Here is a 19,528-nt window from a genome sequence, read left to right on the forward strand (position 1 = left end):
AAAAGAGGTGCCATAATAATAATAGTAATAGTAGTAGTAGTAGTAGTAGTAGAGGTAATAATAATAATAATAATAATAATAATAATAATGTATTAATTTATTAATTTATTAATTTATTAATTATACCCTGCCCATCTGGCTGGGTTTCCTCAGCCACTCTGGGCAGCTCCCAACAGAATATTAAAATACAATAAAACATCAGACATTAAAAACTTCTCTAAACAGGGCAGCCTTAATATGTCTTCTAAAAGTCAGATAGTTGTGTATTTCCTTGAGATCTGATGGGAGGGCATTCCACAGGGTGGGCACCACTATTGAGAAGGCCTTCTGCCTGGTTCCCTGTAACCTCACTTCTCGCAGTGAGGGAACCTCCAGAAGGCCCTCGGAACTGGACCTCAGAGTCCAGGCTGAACGATAGGGGTGGAGATGCTCCTTCAGGACTGAGTTCCCCTTATATATTATAATCAGAGAAAACTGCCTAGAACTGAAAACAAGAACCTTCTTTTCTGTATGCGGGTGATGGTATCATATGTGGATTTAGGGGAGCATGGCAGGTTCTGTCACACTGGGTGCCAAAGCTCAGGGGCACTGCAAGAGTTGCCACAGTTATTATTTAGAATGGATCATGAGAAGCCGGTGTGTGTGTGTATAGATTTGGTTTTGCACAGCACACCACTGAAATTTGAGACCCCATGTTCTGCCACCAGTGGTGTCTGAACCCATTTTTATTTTGCTCACACCACGATATATTTTTGTCAATGTGAAATGAAATACAGCCTTGAAACTCTATTCAGTATTTACAAGGGAAATTAGTGTCACTCAACTAATTCATGCAAGGAGGGGGCGTTTCGGGAATTAATTTATGCAGGGAGAGGCATCTGGGTAACCTTGAGTCCTGCAGCTCAAAACTGTGTTGATTTAGACCTTTGCTAGCCTCCATGCTTTGAAGATTTCTGGAGTGTCCATGACCTACCGGGCATCATGCAGAGGCACTGATGATATAAATTGGTACCCAGATGTCCTTGACTCTCCACCCAAGATTCTTTGTTTTAAAATGTGGGCTTCTGTGACAATAGATTCCAGAGGCAGAACAGAAAATTGGAGTTGTTAATAGGGCTACATTGAATGCAGTGTATAATGCTTTCAGCATCCGAGATGACGGAACTATGTTTTATTTGAATAGGTACTTCTGTTGTGCAAGTTACAGCCACTGATGCGGATGACCCTTCCTATGGCAACAGTGCCAGAATCATCTATAGCATACTTCAAGGCCAACCATATTTCTCTGTGGAGCCAGAAACAGGTCAGGGATGCTGTTGCTATTTTTCTATATTTCAAGAAGGACTCAAATGCCTTTTTGCCAGTCACTCAGTGAAGCAGAGTACCTATAGCTGCATGCCATATTCTGGTAACTTCAGAAACTCTGAAGTGTGAGAAGTGTTAAAATGCAAATTTGATGACTGTAATCTGAATAAATCCTGGATATATTAATTTTCTACTTTGAAAACAGAAAGGGGATGGGAAAAATATAGGGGATGCAATGTAAGAGCTAATTTATATACAGTATACAGCAAGAGGCGGTAGATTTCTGGGCTGTACCACTTCAGATTTATAAGCAAGGAAGGAGTGGGTTGTTTTTTTAATGCTCTCCTGTGTAAAATGTCATCCGCATTTACTAAACTAGTAAATTGGATCGGTGGTTGGGTTCGAAAACCGAGGTACCACTGTTCTAGCTTATATGTTCCCCCTCCCTGAAAGGTTTGGAGGGTGACAACATGAGAACAGGCATTTTCTGTGGTGGCTCCCCATCAATGAAATGCTCTCTCTAAAGAGACTGCTTGGTGCCATCATTTCATGTCTTTACGAGCCAGCCAAAAACATTCCTCTCTACCCAGGCCATCGGCCATTAAATAAGCTATGGCCTGTTAAACACGGGGTGGGGGCTGTTATTATGATTGTTTTATGATTATGTTTTTATGATTATGCTGCATGAATTATTTTCTTAATGTTAAACACTTCCCTGGGATCTTTGGTTAAAGGGTAGTATATAAAATAATAATAATAATAATTAATAATAATAATAATAATAATAATAATACATGCAAAGAGTTTTGTAGCCACTAATATAGAGATTTTTCTCTATGTCTTGCTTTTGATCTCTCACTGTGTTGGCCAATCTTCTGCTGAACTATTCCTGATATTTTAAAATATACCCTCTCAATGTTATAATGGGTACATTATTTGTGTGTTTGTGTGTGTGTGTGACTTGCTGTGCAAAGTGAATGCCAGCAATGTTAACAAATGCTTACTTGTTTTCTTCCAAGGCATCATCAGGACAGCTCTACCAAACATGAACAGGGAAAACCGAGAGCAGTACCAAGTTGTCATTCAGGCAAAAGACATGGGAGGCCAGATGGGTGGATTATCGGGGACCACGACAGTCAACATCACCCTGACTGATGTCAACGACAATCCGCCTCGATTCCCCCAGAGTAAGCTTCCTTTAATAGCCCTTCTGTACTACAAAAGCATCAGAATAAAAGAGTGAGGCGACTGCCATCTGGTTTAATTTAAAGCAAATCTAGATTATGGGGCACACACTCGAAGACAAGGCTTATACACGGATTTATTCGCTGTTATTAAAAACAAAAATTAAATGAAACGGGGACATCCTTGTTTGGGGAGGGGCAGCAGCAGTCAAAGTTGCAGAAACCCCAGAATAGTTCTTGGTATTTGGGGTGAAGGTGGGAATTGAGAAGGGGAGGGGGAAATAAGCAGAGCTTTAAGAACAAATCATCCTTTGCTGCAACCTGGAGATTAATAATTTTATCAATGGAATTAACAAAACAAAAAAAGAGAGGAAGGGGTGAGTACAATGAACTCCCTGATTAAATGCTGAAGCAGGACCCATCTAACCTGAGGGCAGAAGCTGCTTTTTAAAAAGCTAAGGAACTTTGTAAATGCAAGGCTATCCACTTCACAGTTATGTGCATTTTCAGCCTATTGAAATCATGGAGGCATGAGTACCGGTGGAAAAGCCCCTTTGCAATGGCAATGCAATTTGTTGAAGTTTTTCCATGCTTTCTGGTCTCAGTAAGAGTTTGTGAATCTTACTTCAGAGCTTTCCCCAAGGAAGTTTGGAAAAATCAAGCCCTTGCAGCTGAACCCAAGCCCTTCCCACCAATGGGTAGGTATGGGGGGCTTCAGAAACTGCATATGTAAGGTCTGGTTGCTGCTGGTTTCAGTTAATTGCTATGGAAGAACTTGAGAAACTCACATCTGTCAACCTGTTAAGTAGAGAGGCATTGGAAACTCCATTTCCTGGGCTCCCCAGAAGCAATGGGTTCTTTCTGAGAAGACTCAGAATTATCCAGACCCAACAATATCTCAAAAGATGAGGTCTTGAAAGCTGCTGAAGCCCACCAAACTAGCTCTCCCTATCATTCCTACAACCCTGTCCTTTGCCATGGAAAGTGGAGAATTGCAATCAAATGGCACCCGGATGGGTCATTAGAAGCCAAACCCAAATTTGGGGGCTTGGTTGATAATGACTTGTTGTTTTTCTAAGCAGGGAGAGTTCACTTCTGACTCCTGAATTTGAGCACCATTACTAGGCCAAAAGGGACGTGGGTGGCACTGTGGTCTAAACCACTGAGCCTAGGGCTTGCCGATTGGAAGGTTGGCAGTTCAAATCCCTGCAATGGGGTGAGCTCCCATTGCTCGGTCCCAGCTCCTGCCATCCTAGCAGTTCGAAAGCACGTCAAAGTACAAGTAGATAAATAGGTAACGCTCTGGCGGGAAGGTAAATGGCATTTCTGTGCGTTGCTCTGGTTCGCCAGAAGGGGCTTAGTCATGCTGGCAACATGACCCGGAAAAACTGTCTATGGACAAACATCGGCTCCTTTGGACAGTAAAGTGAGATGAGCGCTGCAACCCCAGAGTTGTTCGTGACTGGACTTAACTGTCAGGGGTCCTTTACCTTTAGCTTTTTACTAGGCCACAGCGGTTCTAACACCAAGCTGGATTACAGTTGAAAAGCTTTTTTTTAAAGAAGAAGAAGAAGAAGAAAGAAAAAAAAGGAGGAGGAGGAGGAGGAGGAGGAGGAGGAAAGAAAGAAAGAAGATAGCGTACAGAGCACCACAATTCCTACGCTCAGCAGATTAATTCCTCCGATTAGACTAAACAACACAAACTTTTGAATTTATTTTAATTTGTAAGCTCTTCACTAGACTCCATACTAAAGAAATAGATATGACAAAAATGACTTTTCCAGAATAGGGTGATTGGATGCAAAGGAGGAAATTGCACCTTTATTAATCGTACAATGACTTTGCATGAGAAGCCATTGTGGCAGGCAGGGGCACCAAATTGGCCCCCGCATCGTGACGTCGCAGCAGCACGCTAGTTGGGGCATGGATGAAGATGTCGCGCCCAAGCTAGCGAGATGGGTATAGAAGGCACATTCTGCTGTATGTGCTTCCGACCTAGGAAATAATCAGGTTACTGTGCTAAAGTCAATGAGGTTCCACACATACACACAACACACAGCAGGATAAAGGCATGTATCTGGCCTACTGAACTGCACAGAACTCCTCTCGCGCTCTCTTAACTTGCTTGCCATCTTTCTCGCCGTATGCTTTTTTTGAAAATTACTGAGCACCACCCAGGGTATTGGATCTGGGCCCCAATGTGCAAGGCACTGCCCTGGAAGCACCAGCACCCTGGCTGAGCACCCACCCAATTCTGTGCAGCTTTTACTACACATTGGCTCGAGTTGCGATGAAAGGCCCGTGGTAATATTGAGGTTGATGCCATGCTCAAACATAGGCTTCAATGGATATTTCAAACCTCCCTCCTCTACACACACACACACACACATTCTCATTTGAATTTAGCATCCACATGTCACTTTTGATTAGACTTGCACTCTCTAGAATGATTCTTTTGACTTATTAACTTTGTAGATGGACACACGCACAGAGAGAGACATATAGCCTGAGAGAGGAAGAAATAGGAGCATAGCCCACCCCCCCCCAGCTGTCCCATGGATGCAAATTCTATGTGTCATTGTTTTTAACAACTTTAAGATCTGCTGCAAGTTATGCGAGCTGATATTCAGTTTTAGCATGCCATAACGTAAAACGTAAAAAAAGAGGTGCCTGGAATATTTATATTGATGTATTTATTGATCCGCAAAAGGCCTGTTCAATCCTTCTTTGGTGAAATATCTGGAAAAGAGAACCCTTGTTAAAAATATTGTTGGAGGCCTAACGTATGCATACTGAATTAAAGTAAATAAATGTTACTAAAAGCACATTAGTAAAAGTACTACTCAATTTTTTAAACCCTGCCTCCTGAGCTACCAAAGGTTTTTGTGTGTTTTTTTAGAAAACAATGACAACCAGGCTTAAAAATGCCTCCTGAATAACATTGTCTATACAGTGGACGCTCGGGTTGCAAACGTGATCTGTGCGAGATGCACGTTCACAACTCGCAGTGTTCGCAACCCGCAGCGGCGCAACTGCACATGCATGGGTTGCGATTTAGCGCTTCTGCGCATGCGTGGCCGCTGGAACCCGGAAGTAACCCGTTTCGGTACTTCTGGGTTTCGGCAGTCCATTGCCCAAAAAAACGCAACCTGAAGCGTCTGTAACCTGAGGTATGACTGTATTGGAAAAGCACAAGGAAAACAGAGGGAGTTTGTATTCTGTAATATATTAAATCTTTCTCTCTCCCCCGCACCCTTAGAAAGCATACAGTGGTGCCTCGCAAGATGAAATTAATTCATTCTGCGAGTTTTTTCATCTTGTGAATTTTTTCGTCTTGCGAAGCACCACTGTGCATTGAAGGTTTCCCATAGGAATGCATTGACGGTTTTAAGGAAAAGGCGCAAGACGTTTTCGTCTTGCGAAGCAAGCCCATAGGGAAATTCGTCTTGCGAAGCAACTCAAAAAACGAAAAACTCTTTCGTCTTGCGAGTTTTTTGTCTTGCGAGGCATTCGTCTTGCGAGGTACCACTGTATTTTCGAGAGACTGAAAACTCTTGGTATCGAGAAACAGTTTCCTTTGTGTTTTCCATTTGTTTGGTGCTGTCACATTCTTCTGCAACCCTTTGATAACATACCAAAGGTGGCTGATTTTGCAGCACCCATTATTTTACCATTATCAGTTGAATGATTTTGCTTGTTTAAATTGAGTTATTATTGCTTCCAAGTGTCAAAAGGAATACAATAATCTGAGATTACTATGGTAACATTGACTTTGACTCTTGGAATCCTTTTGTACATTAGCGCAAGGAACAACACTTCTTTTGCTCTGTTCCATAGTTCCATAGTAATGTTCAGAAGCTTTAGAAAGAAGGGTGGATCTGATAGGAAAGGAAGGTCCAGATCTTCCCATTCCAGTATCAAGATCAAGCCACAGAATAGCAGGTTCTGCTCCACTGCAATAACATACAAGGGAATAGAGTTTGCACACTGTCGTGATGTATAATGCTGCAATGTATTTCTCTATGACAAAGACCCTTTCTGTACTGTTATCTACAAGTAAGTTCCACTCAGCAAAGTTCCTTTCTAATGTATTTAAAAGTTTGCCATTGAATGGTCTGACATATTTGTATTGTTTCCTCTTGATAAAGACTTGGCTCTTTACTTATCATTGAACTGCCAACAAACAAGTAACTTAAAGACTTGACAGTGCTTTCCTTGTCCACATTGGACAGGTTGGAGCGGTAACTGCATTTTAAATTATATAGGTAGGTAGCCGTGTTGGTCTGCCGTAGTCGAAACAAAATAAAAAAATTCCTTCCAGTAGCACCTTAGAGACAACTAAGTTTGTTATTGGCAGTGGCGTAGTGTGGGGGGTGCAGGGAGGGCTGGCCGCACCGGGCGCAACATCTGGGGGGGGCGCTCGCACTCGCAGCTCTCTGCCCCTACCTGGTTAGGGAGCGCAAATTACTTGCCTTGCCCCGGGTGCTGACAACCCACGCTACGCCACTGGTTATTGGTATGAGCTTTCTTGTGCATGCACACTTCTTCTGAAGACCAATCTGAAGAAGTGTGCATGCACACGGAAGCTCATACCAATAACAAACTTAGTTGGTCTCTAAGGTGCTACTGGAAGGATTTTTTGCTTGTTTGTTTAAATTATACAAAAATTGCCACGAGTCAGGGCTGAAAACAACAACAGGAATGCAATACAGAAAAGAGTTGATAAGAAATTTGCAAGAACAGTATCTGTGTCCATATGTGAATGAACAAAGGGTGGCGATTCTGGATGGGACGGCCAATCTGGAAGATATCTAAGAGTTGGAGCCACAGACCAGGGTTATCCCAGCAATGCTATCATACATGGTCTCTGTGGCAAGGGACATACTATTTGCATGTACTCAACAGGTGACCATAGGCCCAGACATCTCCCAGGAGGGTCAACTTGAGGCATGGAGATGGTCAACCTGATGGTGATGATGAGTCACTAGATAAGTACTTCTAAATGCTGCTGACTGGATGGGGCATGTCTACCACCAGGAGGCAATAGTAAAGATGCAGGTGGCACTGTGGTCTTAACCACTGGCTTGCCGATCAGAAGGTTGGCATTTCGAATCCCCACAATGGGGTGAGCTCCTGTTGCTCTGTCCCAGCTCCTGGCAACCTAGCAGTTCAAAAGTACACCAGTGCATGTAGATAAATAGGTACTGCTGTGTGTTCTGTTGTGCCAGAAGTGGTTTAGTCATGCTGGCCACATGACTCGGAATAGCTGTCTGTGGACAAACACTGGCTCCCTCGGCCTGAAAGTAAGATGAGCGTGACAACCCCATAGTCGCCTTTGACTGGACTTAACCATCCAGGGGTCCTTTACCTTTTTCATTCTAGTAATGTGTGCTTCATCTCTGAAGGCTGACTTGTCTATCGGTGGCAAGATGTGGGAATGACACATGCCATGTTATTGTTTCTCCATGCACACAGAGAGAGAACCCATTTGCTACTTCTGCAGAGTTCACATAAAATGTGCATATAGAATGCAGGCAATCAACAATAATATTCAGATGTTTGGACCAATTTTAAGCACCGGCAGCAGAAAAGGGGGGGGGGGAGGTTAAGTGGGATAATGTTTCAGCTTTCTGATCTTATTGTAATCAAGTTTCCCTACAACTTAATGGAAAGTAAACTGTAATCTGCATAGCTGCAATCATAACCCTTTAACCATGAGCATTTTGATTTTTTAAAAAATTGTTGCAGTGTACATTGTTTTCAGAGGAAAGTCTGCTTAGTCCCTATGAAAACAATGTTTTCTTCTGACTGATTGACACAGCTTATTTAGTATTTCCCTGCATATGTTTTGATACTGGGATTGTGATTTGTATGAAAGAGTAATACAGTATTCTAGACATCAGTATGTTATCAGCTGAAGGTTCACTCTCTGTTCTAAATAGATTTCCTGTATTTCATTTCATTTCCATTGTTATTTTGGTCACACGCTCCTTCCTTCTACTGTAGAGGATGTTTGCTAAGTCCCTTCAGAGCAAATTTATATCTACAGATGCATACATAACCCAAACTCCCTCCTTCTGCAATGGGTCATTTTTTTTTATTAAGCATTCCTCCCCTTTCCCTTGACAGACTCTTTATTAATGAGACTTATATCACGTTAAAAGTAACAAAACTAATGGGTTCATGAAAGGGCCTAAAAAGTGCTTGATTCATGGAAGTGCTAAAGGCCTTATTGATTCTTTCTTAAAAGAGGAATCAATAAAATTCATGTCAAATGTGAAATTGTACACTAAACTGCTCTTATCTCTTATCTGATTTGCTGACTTGACCATGTATCAAGGGGACTAATGAAATTGAACACCTCTTATGCAGTTATTATCAGAATGCTGTAATATTAATATCAATGAGGAAGGCTTATTCACACTTATGGGAAGCTTCCAAAGACATGAGAGCTGTTTTCCAGCATCAATGTTAAACATAACTGGGGAGCATTTTTGGAAGCATGTGTATGTGTTTGAATATACACATAATTAGGTGAAATTTTACCTGCAGCCAAGCAACTGTTGGTGCTGTTGGGCAACTCATCTGCTCCTCCTTTGTTAAAAGTGCTTTAATGCCGTGTTTGAAAGTGAACTTCAAATAAGACAGGCTTGCTGGATTAAAGGCATGACTTCGTGGATTCAGTCAACTTCAAAATGAGAAAGACTGGCATATATAGGATAAATTCTGGTGTGAAAAACTAATGTTCCAGAACTAAGACCTGCTTCAAGCCTTTCCATTAATCATTCACTCATTCCACACTTTGCAATACATTTCACATCACTTTCCAAACCGCAAAAGTCCATCTTTAACTGGATTTGTTGCAGTAGGGTGGCAGAAACCTTTAATCTACTTTAAATGTTCAAACCTAAATTTACGATAGGGGCTCGCTGTTGGAAAAGCCCATTGGGAAGTTGGACACATAGAATAAGCCTTCTCACATACAAGGTTTTCCAAAGTTATGTCTCTTGAATGAAATCAGTATAACCCAAAGTGCCACTTTCTTGACTTAATGGCTAAAGCGATGGAGTCATGAAACTGCAATCTTATACCTTGGAGTAAGCTCCAGTGAATTCAATGGGATATGCTTCTGATTCTGGGTAGACATTATGGGATTCTGCTGTTAATCACACATGATTTGTAACTAACAACTGCTTATGTATTTCTGACTTTCTTCCTTGCAGGCTCAGTCCACCTTCGTATCCCAGAATCCTCCCCGGTTGGCACTGCCATTGGAACCATAAAAGCCTCTGATGCAGACATTGGGAGGAACGCAGAACTTGAATACCGCATTATTGATGGTGATGGAAGGGATATGTTTGACATTGTTACACAGAAGGAGACACAGGAAGGAGTTATAACAGTGCGAAAGGTGTGTATTATCTCCATGAATTACTAGGTGCTTTAAAATAATCAGCTTTGAAATTACATGTTATATTTTGCAGAGTTGGTACCATTATTAAAAGTTTGTTGGTTGTCCAGAAATGCCATGTAGCTTCGTTTTAGATTCCACAATTATAGCTGTGCAATTATTTTAAGGTTATCAGATTTTTTCAAAGAATCCGGGGACACTTCTCTTCTGTGGTCTCCTTTGTCACACGGCCTTTCTCTGTGTCCTGGCCTGCTCTCTCGGAGCACTAGCTGCCATGGAGTAGGCTCAGGTCAGACCTGGGCTTGTCCACATGTCCTTGCCCTCCCGGTGCTCTCCTACCTCTCCAACTCAGCAGTGGCACCTGCAGCAACGCGGCAAGGTCGGGGCTGCCCTCTTTTTTCTCCTTCCTCTTTCTCTCTCTTCCTTCTCCTCTCCCCTTTCTCTCTACGTTGGCTCCAGGGTTTTCCTGACCCCAGAGCACCGCTGGGCAGTCGACCGGGTAACCAGGTGCTCATGCTCCTGGCTTGATTTGGGTTGCGGGGTGTGTGTGTCAGCGGTTCCCCCAGTTGACGTGCCGGGCGTCCCCAGTTCCCCCTCAGCAGTGGCAGTGGCAGTCTCAGCAGCCCGGAGTCAGACTAGTAGTGCAGTTGGCTCTGGCTGGCTTCAGAAGCTGCTCGCTGCTGTGGCGCCTGCCATTTTGCCTCACCGGAAGTCCCCATATGATGTGTCTTGTGCTGTTGAACCAATCACGCAACATTCATTCTCTACTAATAAATATAAATATTATAAAAAATATAAATCCAGGGACATTAAATGAAATCAGGGGACATTCCAGGGACGGATTTTGTCCAGGGACAGATATGTGAATCTGGGGACTATCCCCAGGAAACGGGGACATCTGGTAATTGTAAGTTATTTGCTATACCTTTCAATTTATCAAAGGTTGCTTATTGTAGGAAAAATATTTTAACAGTAATGCATTCAGAGGTAGAAGAGTGGACCCAAATGCAAAGTATTTCATATTTGTATCAAAAGAGGAAAGGCTGTCATCATTAGAGCTGTTGCCATATTTTGCCAAAGCAAAATTCAGAGAAAATTTGAGAGGAAGTGCCTTAGATATTTGTGGGAAGCCAACAGAGTTTTCATAGTTCCAGAGCAGTTTCTCAAGGGGTTAAGGTCCTGCATAGCCACAATGAATGGGTGCCCACATAGCTATTCTGTATCACCCTCTCAGTATCTATTCGGAAGACAGATTGTTGCATTGAGGTGCAGTACCTTTGGCAGTTTGAAAACCTGAGAATATATCTGAGACATAATTAGCATGTACAACATAAAGTTCTCCTTGAGAACAAGGTTAAGATGGAGGGAGGAGAGTCTCAATAATGCGGGAAGGGAGCGTCTGTTGCCAACGTAATATAACTTCAGAGTAAATAGAAGATTTAAGGGCCAAGACAGTCTGGCATCCTTCACGAGCACTAATTTAACTTTAAAGATTTGAGGGGAAATAAATTCAAAAATGTCTCCAGAATCCATTTTGGGGCCACCTTTTGATATCTCTCTGTTATATTGTGCATGCTAATGAAGCTTTGCTCCAATGTCAGACAAGCTGCACTTTCTCTCAGCTTGTTCATTCCCTGGAAATCATTAATTAGCTAGCACTTTTCATCTGCAGTCACTGAGAAATCAGAGAATGGAATCTCTTGTCTATCCACCCCCCCCCCCCAAAAAAAGAAGAAGTATTCTAATTATAACTCCAAACTTTTCATCTTCTCACTTTAAAAAGCACTTGCTGACAAAATGTCACATATATTTTGCCAAAATTTCACTGATGTCAGATTCATGAAATGCAATGTAAATGAACCAGGTTATGCACAGATTTTCCATAAGATAATTTAAATTCAGGATATATATATATATAGATATATAGATATATATATATTCATAAAAATAGCCTTATGGTGGTCTCTTGACCAATGTTGTGGACTCTAAAACTGCTTGATATGGTGCTGATGATGAGACCCTAGATTTTGCATGGAAACTGCCATTACCTAAAGATTTGCTACTTGGGTATGCACTTGAGAGCTGAAGACAGAAGAGTCAAGTGAAGTATTTGTTTTTACATCAAATCCTTCTGACAATTTGATGCATACAGGCATGGATGGGATTGTCTCATTGCATAGTCGCAACCACTCCATTGAATCAGAAGGTAGTTAGGAAGTAGTGACTTGCCCACTGAATCCAAGGTCACAAAAACAGCAGATATGCTGATAAAACTAGACCAGGTCATTTCATTGAGGACAGTGTTTCTAAAATTATTTGCCAGTGGGCAGGGAGGAACCCTGCATTTTCAAAGCTAGCATATCAAAAGGAAAGCTTGAATCCTTTTCTCTGGAATCAAGTTTTCCAGGTGTAATGGGTTTCCAAAAGCATTCAGTCATGTCACCACCTCTGATCTGATGCAGTGATGTATAGATCTGCCTCTTCTCAAATTGCATTTGAGACACTCATTTCAAACTTTCTTGGCAAATGGCTGGGAAAAACAGATCCCTAGGTACTAAACTGGATCATAACATTTTGGCACATGTGCATTCTCCACAGTGTGGGTGCCAGTTCATGGTCTGAACAATTATGCAGTGCTCCTGCTTCAGCTGCGGTACTATTGAGGGCAAGGAGGACATGAGTAGCTGATTCAGTGACCAGGCAACTGTTCTAGTGGTGGACATCTTCCCCACAATGCACACCCATCCTTTCCCCCAATTGGAAGAAGAGTCTGATTCAGTGCCAAGTTCAGGACTGGCATCATTGGGCAACTACTCAGATCCCAGCAGGAGGCTTACGGCCACATCCCAGAACTCTCTGCTTCTTCTGCGAGCAGTTCCAAAAGCAAGGGAAAATAATAGCAGTCTCCACTCAAATTGCTTTCTTCTTCTGAGCAGTGATGCAGGTTGTGTCCACAGCGAGATGGCAAGTGGGGAAGAGGAGGAGGAGGAGGAGGAGGAGAGGGCCTATTCACTCTTTCCCAGAGTTGGTTTTAGGGTGATGTTGCCGGTACGGTGGCGCTGGGCAGAACACTGCAAAGGACACCACAGTGGTGCTGCAGAACGGACTGTGAGAGGTGGTGGGCACCACCAAATGTTAGCGTTCCAAAAGGTGCTGCTGAAATTTGAGAGCCCAAAGTCTGCCACTGCTTTGCCTAGTGACAAGATGGTGCCCTCTCACCATTTCATATACAGAAGCACGACACTGGGAAATCTCTTTCCAATATGTGAGAGCCAACTCGCTAATTAGGACAGGCCTTGTGCATGGACAACTCTGTCATCTGACAGAGGGGAATGGCTCAGGAGGAAGAACCGGGGTGTATCTGAGCTGCATGTTTAACTCTGCCTAACGGTTGGGATAGCCCTACCAGTCTAAACCCAGCGTTCCAGTTCTTCAAGGGAAATCAGTATTCAACAGAAGCCTTCCAGTGCACATGTAAAATCCTATCCTCGGTTGCGTCATCACCCAGTCCTCATCAAATTGGCTAGATGAGTGTGTCTGTGTTTGTGTTTAATACAAATTTGCCCTCCCCATCTAGAGTCACTAGTTGTTATGCATGACTACTTGTCCATGGCAAAAGCAGGATAGAGACCCAACACTTAACCCACTACATCCGGGACTCTAAACTCCCATCCAACCCATGGTCAACAGTCAGGTGAATACCAACATTTTGGAGTGGCACATGTTAGCCACTCCTGTGCGACACCATAAAGTAAGCAATATGTATCTTGGCATATGTCATTATTGTATGTGCTTTGGTACCTGGGATATTGCTGCCATTACATAAATGGCAAATGGTGCTTGCTATGCTATCCCACTTTTCACAATGTGACTTTCTGACACCTAACACATTGTTGTGTCATTGTGCTATTGACTTTGTTCCCTCCCTATGTTGTCTTACAGCCACTGGACTATGAGAATCGAAGGCTATATACTTTGAAAGTAGAGGCAGAGAATCTATATGTCGACCCACGATTTTATTATCTCGGACCTTTCAAAGATACAACCACTGTGAAAATATCAGTGGAAGATGTGGACGAGCCTCCCATTTTCAGCAGATCCTCTTACCTTTTTGAGATCCATGAAGATATTGAGGTGGGCACAATCATAGGCACTGTGATGGCCCGAGATCCAGATTCTGCTGCAGGTCCTATCAGGTAAAGGCCAGAATCAAAAACCCTAGATTGATAACATCTCTATATCTAGTTATTTCAGCTGATATTGTTACTCTGACTGGTGAGATGCATAGAAATGTAGGCATGAGGTACTTGATAAAGAAGACTATCTAAGGTATTCTATCCTGGACTGAGTGATACTGTATTCTTGAAGAAGATTGTTTTGATCATGTAGAATGACATTCTCAGAAGCCTATCAGGCCAGAGTATGAAACTTCAAGGCAATGTTGTGACTTTCTGTCTCTCATTTCTGTCTCTGCTCTGATACAATTAGGGACAGATACTTACTTTTGGCCAAAAAAACTAGTCTATAGGTATATATCTCACTCACTACGCAAGACAAAACAAAATTGTGTCATCCCCCCCCCCCCACAAAGCTTATTTTGTAGAGCCAAAATGTTACCCCCCAAAAAATTAAAATTGAAACGCAGAATTTTGAAATTGATTATGCAACTTTAAATTTAAAATTGACATTCAAATGTTTTGACAAACATCAAATATGAAATCTCAAAATGGGTGAGTTAGAATGTCCCTTTCGCAGTGGGAGCAAACAATGAAATCTTTCATTATTTCCCATTTTTTACTAACTGGAAAACCATAATTAACAGCTTCAGGACATGGTAGGTTTTCAAGCAAACCACGGTATATTGTCCTGGCTTATTCTGAAGCTGTTACCAGGCAACTACAGTTAATGGAAGAGTTGCTGGTTTATTCATTCCATTCCTCAAGTAAAAGCAGGAGCAAAGACCCATAAGCACAACTAATCAATTCACTGATATTTCAGCTTATTAAGCAGATATGCTTGTCCAAACTCAACTTATGTCATAGCATATCAATTTTCAAATGCAGTCCAAGACTTAAGTATAGCATACCATCTACTGCCAAATATTGTTGTAATTATTGAAAACACATCTCAAAATCAATGGTTAGATATCATTTTGCAGCTATTACATATTCAATGAATGTTCAGAGAACAATGGAGCATTATCATGAATATTTGGTTCAGCTCTATGGATTTGTTTTGTTTTCAGAAGCATGTTATTTTACTTCTCCTCCTCAACTGTTTATATGTGATATTTATACAACCAAGAAGTAACGAGAACTCTGGTTTGGCTTCTTCATCCATTTCAGTCATATTTGACAATAGCATAAGCCAAACATGAGCTAAAAAGGAAGGTTAGCTGGCCATGCCAAGACCTGAAGCTCTGTATTGGCATAAGCTCCTCTCTCATCCTGTTCTATTGTTTCCATTATATGACAGCTTTATTAATGTCTGTCCATGCAGTTTGGATATTTATTGGAATGACAATAGGAATTCCGGCAACAGTTAATGAAAGATGTGAATGTACGGCAGAAAAAATGGGCAAACAAGTACTGGCAAATGTATTCGGCAAGCTTGGATATGGCATCAGAAAACCAGTTAATATTTCTATAGGATATATTACCTGATGTTTTTCCTAGGAAAGAAAAGAAAAGATACGTCTTTCCTCAAATCCAGCTATCCAGAGTCACTACTTAGGAATCCACAAGAAGAAATAATTTCTTCCGCCACCCACCTGGGGATAAGAAAGGACCCGCCACCCACCTGGGGATAAGAAAGACACATGGACACAGTATATTAGGTTAATGAGCTAAAAAAAGTCACAACTTTATTGATTACAGCATGTGAGAGGTATTGGCCTAGGCATTGGATAAAATAACAGAGCGTGACTCCATCCCCTCAGGGAGTGGTGAGTCTAACAAGGGTTAACAACAGTGGGAGGAGCCTGTTTATGCAAATACAACTGAAAGCTCCCCCTGATGTCAGCGGGGGCCGTGCCATGGCCCTAGCCACCAGCAAGGGCATCAGACAGGATCCACGACCGCCGGATTCCTTTACCGAAATACCCATAAAGTAGAGGGGTAGGCGGTGGCCACACCCTGCCCTCCAATACACAAACATATTCCAATGCCTAACCGCCTATACCTAAAAGTTGTGACGATTTGCTACGAGGTAGGCGAAAAACCAAGTGGATGATGCCAATTTGCCAGTTCAACCCAGAGGGGACAAAGCAACAGAAACCCACAGAAAATGCAAGGCAACCCCCCCCCCAAGCCAGTCTCCAAACCTCACGGTCTCCAAACCGCCGATGATTCCGCTTGCCTTGAGGCACTCCACTCAGAAATCTGCTGCCAAAACAAAATACTTGAGCCCCTGCTTCCCTGCAGGAACGGCTCCTCCTGGCTCTCGCTGGCCACACTCCCAAACCAGCTGAAAAACAACAAGCTCCTCCAGAGGTCTTGATCCGATGAAAACCAGCAGCGGAATGAAAGGGAAGTGCTGCCGTGGCCACATGTGAGCAGCAAAACCCCGCCCCCAAACCTCCACCTGATTGGTTGGCTGCCTGGGGACATGGCACAGCAGCCAGGCCAGGCCAGCTGGGCAGGGGCTGGAATGCCCCCTGCCAACGTGGGAAACGGCTCCTGCTCACAACTCCTCCCCTCTGTAAGGAGGAGAGGCTTAATGGCAGGCACCAAGAAACCAAAAGAAAAATCACTGCAGTTTTGAAAGGTGCAGTCTGCCATCTTGATTTAAAATGGCAGTCAATTTCCCTCCAAACATAGACAAACACTTGCTCCGTAATCTCTGGAGCTATTGTGCAAAACTGTGTTATGTTATCTTAAGAGCTGTCCTACTGCATAGAGAACAAAGTGAAAAACAACTTTCATATCATAGCGGGTTCCCTGATTTCATGCGCATCCAGGACTGTGGTTCAGCAGGACAAATCCTCCAATGGAGGAGGTTGCATGTTGACAGCTTTGCGCTTTTATTATATAGTAAGGTAGGTCTTCGCATCCAAAGAATTTAACAATAATTATTCCCTGCCAACACACCCCTTACCCCTACCCAACACAATCCGGCCATGCCAAAATAAATAGTGGTTTGTGAGAAGATAATGAAGAGGAAACATTGACACTGATGTCAGTTGCAATCCATTGTTCAGTATGGCCAAATCACCTGTTTTCTGTGAAATAAGCTACAGGTGAATAATTAACTAGAACTATTGACAGTAATGGACGGGGGAAAAGCTGTCCCTACAATTTTTGCAATTTTCCATGAAATTATCTGGGGTTTGAGGAAGGAGCAGCAGGGTTACATTGTACCATTCTAATTAAATATTTTTGGACCACAGAGATAATAGAGCTAATAAAGGTAAATGACTGTATTTATCTTGTTCAGTTCAGAGGGAAAGAAAAGTTACCTTTTTGCTTATTAAAGCACAGTTGTTGGTTCTTACAGTTCTGCCTTTTTACAGAATGCAGAAAACACTTGATGCAACAACACTGTACATATAAAAAAGCAGAGATTAACTATGAATTTTCCTCAGTGATGATTATATATATTTGTGCTAACACAAGTCTTTGGCATGCAGGCTTGCTCACATCTTTTCTGCCTCGGCAAATGGAGCAATAATTCTTTTTCATACTGACAATGCTGCCGCCTTCTTTGGGTTGATTTCTTCATGGAAGTGCAACTCTGAGGCATCGATACTCTGAACATTTTGTATGGACCCTTTATTAGAAAGGCCAACATCAAGAATAGAGAAAGACCTCCATCTTAAAAGCACATGCACAGCCCAGAACCCAAAGTTGCACATGCTATATGGAACTGAGTCTCTGTTGTTTAGGGCAAACAGGGATCTGTCACCAAAAGAGAAGAGAATGAAAGGGAGCAAAGATTAAGAAAGCAAATAACATTGAGGACAAAGCTGGGAGGAAATTATCATAGTCAGTATAAGAGATGAAGAGGAAGAGAGAGCAAAGACAGACATATCACTGAAGTAGAAGTTGAAGCAGGTTTTATACCACCACCGGTGTGAGCCCAGCATTTCAATTTACGTATCACATGTCAACGAGCTGGATACTTTTTCAGCAAAGGGGACATAGACTCAGTAACATTTCAGAGGCATTTCTGATGGCCGCCTGTGGGGCTGCTCCGTTCCTCATGGTTCTTCTGCTTCATGCATGAGAATAGTCAAGTGGGAATTGGAAGTGCTTCTGTATTATCGAGTCCATGATCCATCATGCAAAATGGCTTCAGGAACTGTCATGGGGGAGGGGTGCAGAGAGATTTTCATGATTTCTTAAGAATCTTGGGAAGAGATAGGTCTGAATAAAATTTGGATCGGGAGCTTCCTGGTGGCTCCACGACTCTAGTGATGCAACATCTGTCTGAACACTGAATTGGAACGACTGTTTCTTATAGGAAGATGAAAGTGTTCAGTTGGCAAATCTTTCTCTGCTTGATCCAATTTAGATTTTCTTTGGATCGCCACACTGACCTTGACCGAATCTTCAACATACATTCTGGAAATGGATCTATTTATACTTCCAAGATGCTTGACCGAGAAATATCACAGTGGCACAATCTTAGTGTGATAGCAGCTGAAATCAGTAAGCTCATTGCTATTGACGCAAGTGTTTTCTTCATGTTTGCATGAGAAGAGAATATTGTGCAAAATTATTTTTCTTTGGATTTATGTGGAAGACCCAGTACCTTGTGTGATGTTAAGCTTCACTATGTGGGAGCTGCTGCAGTGTCTGTTCCTTCATGACACTGGTAGACCCACACTGGAGAAGTCCATGTAGGTAGGCTCTTAGGAGCTTCTCGCCATGTCAGAATTGCTTCTGTTTAGGGGAGGGTCAATAGTGGTCTGGGAAGGAGCTACGGTGTAGGCCCCCACCCCATACCTTTTGTGTGAGCAGAGTGGCGTGAGAGGAACATGGATTGCAGCAGACCCCACAGCTTACAGATGCTGTCAGAGGGTCCCCTAAGGGTGAGACTCTCCCTCAAAAAGTATGAGTAACACATTAAAGGACCTCCTAGTTTAGTCATCTGTAATTCTGTGTGTTGAAGTTGTGGCATTGAAGATTCTGCCTTAGCCGGCAGAAATTCATATAGTGAAACTGCTGGGGTTTCCCCCCCTTTTTGTTCTTAAAGTGCCATGTATCCATGGCCTCCTAGTTTAGTTCTGATAGAAAAGAGAATCTATTTTTTTAAAAGATTACTGATTCCCCCCTGCTTTGACAGATAACCCCAAAGAGATGACTCGCGTTTCTGTTTACGTTCGGATATTGGATGTGAATGACAACGCACCACAGTTTGCTGTGTTCTATGATACTTTTGTGTGTGAAAATGCGAGAGCGGGCCAAGTAAGTCAATTTATGGAAATGTTTAAAGCTATTTGGTTCTGTTATGGGAACAGGCACCAAGTCATTCATTTACAATAATGTGTCTATTCCTTAAGAGTGAAAGATTGCTTTTGAGAGCAGTTTGGGGAACTTAACATGAAAAGGGGGAAAATGGCTGCCAGCAAATCAGACTCCAGCCTTGTACAGCAATGCTTCCCAGCTACATCAACATGTAAATTACC

The 19,528-nt window shown here is 42.5% G+C and overlaps 1 protein-coding gene across 8 annotated transcripts in view; it reads left to right on the top strand.

The window, feature by feature from the left end:
• The window catches only part of CDH10 (cadherin 10), a 376,032-nt gene that overhangs the window by 346,103 nt on the left and 10,401 nt on the right, over window positions 1-19,528 (top strand). For all 8 annotated transcript variants that reach the window (XM_083449435.1, XM_083449431.1, XM_083449433.1 and 5 more), the window contains 6 exons: window positions 1,184-1,303; window positions 2,325-2,492; window positions 9,713-9,900; window positions 13,843-14,096; window positions 18,412-18,548; window positions 19,186-19,307. In XM_083449435.1, coding sequence (XP_083305561.1) covers window positions 1,184-1,303; window positions 2,325-2,492; window positions 9,713-9,900; window positions 13,843-14,096; window positions 18,412-18,548; window positions 19,186-19,307 — 989 coding nt within the window. The remainder of the gene's footprint in view (window positions 1-1,183; window positions 1,304-2,324; window positions 2,493-9,712; window positions 9,901-13,842; window positions 14,097-18,411; window positions 18,549-19,185; window positions 19,308-19,528) is intronic.

This window comes from Podarcis tiliguerta, assembly GCF_965153285.1.
Source record: "Podarcis tiliguerta genome assembly, chromosome: 7".
In the NCBI taxonomy this organism is placed as follows: Eukaryota; Metazoa; Chordata; class Lepidosauria; order Squamata; family Lacertidae; genus Podarcis; species Podarcis tiliguerta.